The sequence below is a fragment of the Papaver somniferum genome, chromosome 5, assembly GCF_003573695.1.
Source record: "Papaver somniferum cultivar HN1 chromosome 5, ASM357369v1, whole genome shotgun sequence".
Classification (NCBI taxonomy): domain Eukaryota; kingdom Viridiplantae; phylum Streptophyta; class Magnoliopsida; order Ranunculales; family Papaveraceae; genus Papaver; species Papaver somniferum.
In genome coordinates this window covers 72,308,636-72,313,909 of record NC_039362.1, presented here as the reverse complement: position 1 = coordinate 72,313,909, position 5,274 = coordinate 72,308,636, and the positions used below count along the sequence as shown (strand labels likewise).

Below are 5,274 nucleotides of genomic sequence, written 5' to 3'. Positions count from 1 at the left end.
TTAGGTCTTACCAAGTGCAAGTCCCGATGCCAACTAACGATGAGATAAAGAAAGAGGTAAGGTTAAGGGGGTTCTTAATATACTTGCTTCAGGCTGGAGAGATAGGATAAAGAAAAGAATAAATACAAGATATAGTAGTAGATGGAATTATATCAGAGCAAGTCTCAAGTTTTATTGTGGAATCCATCCATCTTTCATCTTCCACGCCACCTCAACACTTGGAACTGTGGATGGAAACACAAGTGTAATGGTGGAATAGTAGAAACGCTATTCTTAATGGAGCTAAAGAAACGCAATTAAGAATGGAGCTAAAAAAATGCTATTAAGAATGGAACTTTTTTTTTTCAGCCGTTAGATTTCAACAACTCATTTTAAATCTACGGATAAAAAGAAAACGCAATTCTTAATGACGTTTTTTTAGCGCCAATCTTATTTGCGTTTAGCGCTATTCTTATTGGCGTTTAGATGGATTCCACGAATCCTTCCACCAAACCATGGAACCCTCCTTGGATTTTTCGTGGAAAACCCCAACTTGGAAGCCACTAGACTTGACATTTCATGATTTTTCCACACTTGGAATAGGTTGGATTCCACCATAAGACTTGCTCTTAGAACAGTAGAAAATATAAAATGGTACCACTAGATTTGTTTTCACCATTTTATATTTATGGAGTCCATATGATTTTTTCTTTTTTTGAGGAGAAAGGTTGAATATATTAGAAAAAAAATGTAACAAGCAAAATGCCAAAATTTTGAGACATTTTAAACAATTATATTCTATCAAGCATAACCTTCCAACGAGTAACTAAGTCTCTAAAACTATAATGCCCAAACCATTTCTGATTTGAACCCAGATGAAGATTAACAGCTTTACTTCATTGATGACTTCTGCTGATGTCTTTGGTCGTTTATGAGCCATGACCCTCCTATTCCTCCCATTCCAAATGGCCCAGACAATAGCAAAAGGAATAAGAGGCCAAATTTTCCTACCTCTGTGTCTGCCCCTTCTGAATTTGCATGCTTCTAAGAGACCAATAATGCTACTTGCCTGAGCCCATCTGACATTGTAACCCCAAATGAAATAATTCCATATTGTATGAGTAAACTCACAATGCAACAGGGGGTGGTGAACTGATTCTTGTTGCAGGTTACAAAGAGAGCAAATGAGATTTTGAAATGTGCATCCTCTATACTGAAGGTTATATGTTGTGGCAGTAGCATTTTGAGCAGCTGACCACATTAGCATCTGCACTTTAGGTGGAACAAAATTGATCCAAATGCAGTTCGCAGGAAGCAACACGGGGTCTGTTGGAAGTTGTTGAATCAAACTGTTATAACAATTTTTGACCTTGAAGCCATCCACCAAAGTGCATAGAACCTCATCTTCTGCATTTTCGTCTAGTGAAGGAGGACTTCCATTACGGACAAACAAAGTTAACATTTCATCCATTTCTGCTTGAGTCTGATTTCTTCTGAATTTTAGATTCCAAGCAGCATTTGCAGTCACCTCAATTATAGTTGCATTCTTCTGTATAGAGATTTTGTAGATGTTGGGAAATTTGAGCTTTAAAGCGTGATTGCCTAGCCATTTGTCCCACCAAAACAGAACTGCATCCCCCTTTTTGACTTGAGTGACTGACATATCTTCCACCAAAATTTTATGCTTCTGGATTCCTTTCCATAAGCCTCTTCCTTGAGGTTTGTTGGAATCCTTCACCCAAAGATGCTCTGACTTTGCTCTCATCTTTTCTTGTATAATTCTTCTCCAAAGTAGTTGTTTTTCTTTGAAATATCTCCATGTTCATTCAGAGAGAAGGGCTTTATTTGTGAGCTTGAGGTTTCTGATGCCCATGCCACCCATTTTCTTTGGCTTGCAGATTCTATGCCATGCAATCCAGTTTATTTTCCTTACATCAGTTGAGGAACCCCAAAAGAAATTCTTCATAATCTGATCCAACTTCTTTTCCACACTCACAGGTATAGGGAAAATGGACATAAAGTAAATTGGTAAGTTGGAAGAGTTGCTTTAATGAGAACTACTCTATCTGCTTTGTTGAAAAATCTCCTCTTCGATGGAGCTAATTTCTTTAAAAAAAATTCAATAATGACATCCCAAATTGTTGTGCTTCTAGATGTTGCTCCAATTGGAATACCCAGATATTTGAGAGGAAATTTTTCTATTCTGCAATTGAGAATATCTGCAATAACATCTACTTTGTGATCTGTACCAATGCTGATGATATCACTCTTGCTAAAATTGACACTCAAACCTATAATTGCTTCAAAAATTTGCAGGATGAGGACAAGATTTTCAGCTTCTTCTTCTTTGGCATCCAGGAAGACTAGAGTGTCATCAGCAAACTGGAGATGAGAGACCTTGATAGAGTTGACTGAAAAACCTGAAATCATGTTTAGGTGAACTGCATTCTTCATTAGTTTTGTAAAGATTTCAGCCACTAAGATGAAAAGGAAAGGTGAAAGGGAGTCCCCCTGCCTTAAACCTTTTTGTGGTTTGAATTTGGGAGTGGAAGAACCATTGATCAGTAAAGAATGTTGGGCTAAAGAAGTGCACCATTCCATCCAATTAATCCACTTAGAGACAAAGCCCGAACTATGCAAAACTTGACTGATTGTATGCCAACTGACATTGTCAAAGGATTTTTGAATGTCAAGCTTGCATATGATTCCAGGATCTTTGCTTTTGAGTCTTGAATCAATAAGCTCTCCTGCTATTAAGATGCTATCCAATATTTGTTTATCAGCAATGAAAGCACCCTGATTCTCAGAGATCAATTTAGGGAGAACTGTTTTGAATCTTTGAGAGAGAGTTTTAGAGATCACCTTGTATATGCTACTGACAAGGCTGATTGGTCTAAAATATTGAGGGCTTCCTATCTGGTTCTTTTTTGGTATCAAGTTGATGAAGGAACAATTGACCCTCCAATCAATTTTTTATTGATCTTCAAACTCTTTTATAACTGCCATGGAATCTTTTTTGATTACTTCCCATGTTGCTTTGTAGAATTCCATATTATAGCTGTCAGGACCAGGGGATTTATTGTTCTTGCAATTCTTGATTACTAGCCAAATTTCTTCTTCTTCAATTGGTCTTTCTACCCAACTGCTTTCATATGAAGATATCTTAGTGAATTCTTCATTCATCTGAGGCCTGAATTTGTGCTCTTCTTTAAACAAATTGAAGAAATATTTGGAGATTTCCTCTCTAATGTCAGCTTGACAAAAATTATCTTCACCTTCAATAACCAATTTTTGTATTGTATTTCTTCTTCTTCTGCCATTTGCAAGAGAGTGGAAGTACTTTGTGTTTGCATCACCTTCTTTGAAGTGTTTAGTCTTGGATCTAACCAACCATTTTCTAGTTTTATTTAAATTCAATTGATTCAATTTGGATCTGCTTTCCACTCTTTTAATGAATTGTTGGGAAGTTAGTGCACCATTTTCCTCTTGAGAGTTGATAGAATCAATTATGGATGTCAATTGTTGTTTTTCTATCAGCAATCTTTCCATAAGTTTCTTTGCTCCATCTTCTAAGGAAAAATTTCAGATTTTGCAGCTTTTTAGACATGATATAGCTTGGAGTACCCTGAAATACCAAGGCATCCCACCAGATTTTGATATTTGAGAGGAAATCTGGATGTGAAAACCAGTAACTTTCCACTTTGAAAGGAGGTTTGCTTGAAGCAGAGTTTGTTATTGTGAGAGAATTGCTGAGTGATCTGATAAAATCCTAGAGAGAACTGTTTGAGTGAGAAGGGGAAATTTACTCTCAAAAAGAGGGGAAACTAACACTCTATCTAGTATGCAAGTAATGGCTCATGTTGCATATTGCTCCATGTGAATAAGCCTCGATTCAGTGGTAAATACACCAAGTCATGACCTTCCATGAAGTCATTGAACAATCTTTTATTTCTTTTTGATCCTCTAGGATTATTCCTTTCGCTTCTTCTTCTTATTGCATTGAAATCACCAGCCACCACCCAATGCTCATTTGCTCACCCTAACAAATCATCTAGTTCTTCCCAAAATTCCCACCTCTCCCAGTATGTGCAAGGAGAATACACATTGGTTACAGTCCATATGATTTATAGAGCTATCACGAAAACACTAATTCACAGTATAATGGAGTATTATTTAACACTAACTAATCAAAATTATTGGCATTGTTGTTGTTATAAAATGGTTCACCAATGTTCTTCTGCTGTTAGTTCATTTGTCCTCAAATCCGATCCTCAAACTCGATATGAGCAGAGCATATGATTACCATGTTGATATTTTTTGAGTTTTGTCTCGTAAAGTTTTGGTATCAGCTCTCATACTTGTGATCTCATAAATAATTGCCTGAGATCAAATCTTTAGTTTTTTTTGATTAATTGTCAACCTGAAGGTTTTTCTCAGATAAAAGAGGGATTAGACAAGGCTGCACTCCGTCATCGTATGTTTTCGTTTTATGCCTCAAAGTATGACTATTTTCACGAATGAGATGGATAGAGATGGCTTTTATGTTGGTGTAGACGGTGATTTTATAATGACGAGTAAAAAGGTCATTTTGTACTTAAGCCGCTACAGACACTAGCCTACTCCAAACTAACTTCGGTCTGGAATGCAGTTGAACCCTAATCAATCTCACACTGATCCAAGGTACAGTTATGCTCCTACGTCTCTGATCCCAGCAGGATGCTACGTACTTGATTCCCTTAGCTGATCTCACTCACAACTAAGAGTTGCTACGACCCAAAGTCGAAGACTTTAATAAACAAATCTGTATCACACAGAAAAGTCTACGGTAATAGATAAATCCATCTCCCACGAATATACCTACGAGTTTTGTTCCGTCTTTTGATAAATCAAGGTGAACAAGAACCAATTAATAAAACCATACTTATATTCCTGAAGAACAACTCAGTATTATCAATCACCTCATAATAGTCTTAATAGATGCAATGAAAAAAGATATTGTGGAATCACAAACGATGAGACGAAGATGTTTGTGACTACTTTTCTATCTTGCCTATCGGAGATATAAATCTCAAGCCAATCGTTACAGTTATACTCAACACGATAGAATCAACAAGATCAGATCACACAACTATGAGAAAGTAGTATCGGTCCGGCTTCACAATCCCAATGAAGTCTTTAAGTCGTTAACCTGGTTTAGAGAATAAACCAAAGGTTAAAGGATAGCCGACTCTAGCTTATGCAACTAGTATCACGCGTACGGTGTGGGGATTAGGTTTCCCAGTTCCTAGAGTTCTC

The 5,274-nt window shown here is 36.9% G+C and overlaps 2 protein-coding genes across 2 annotated transcripts; both read right to left on the bottom strand.

Annotated features, from left to right (window-relative positions):
• Window positions 1-805: 805 nt before the first annotated feature.
• On the bottom strand, window positions 806-1,744 carry LOC113279173. Its single transcript, XM_026527876.1, has one exon. The coding sequence runs from the start codon at window positions 1,742-1,744 to the stop codon at window positions 806-808; it is 939 nt and encodes a 312-aa protein (XP_026383661.1).
• A 227-nt stretch (window positions 1,745-1,971) lies between these two features.
• Window positions 1,972-3,528, bottom strand: LOC113279172. Its single transcript, XM_026527875.1, has 2 exons — window positions 3,004-3,528; window positions 1,972-2,775 (listed from the first exon to the last, which is right to left on the bottom strand). Exons 1-2 carry the CDS (start codon window positions 3,526-3,528, stop codon window positions 1,972-1,974), a joined length of 1,329 nt encoding a protein of 442 aa, XP_026383660.1.
• Between the last annotated feature and the right edge of the window lie 1,746 nt (window positions 3,529-5,274).

Bases quoted from the DNA above. Each gene is read 5' to 3' on its own strand.
- LOC113279173 (XM_026527876.1), bottom strand. From the start codon at position 1,744: ATGAGAGCAAAGTCAGAGCATCTTTGGGTGAAGGATTCCAACAAACCT.
- LOC113279172 (XM_026527875.1), bottom strand. From the start codon at position 3,528: ATGGAAAGATTGCTGATAGAAAAACAACAATTGACATCCATAATTGAT. The intron at 2,776-3,003 runs GTAATCAAAAAA...TCTGAGAATCAG, and splicing joins TCTACAAAGCAACATGGGAA to GGTGCTTTCATTGCTGATAA.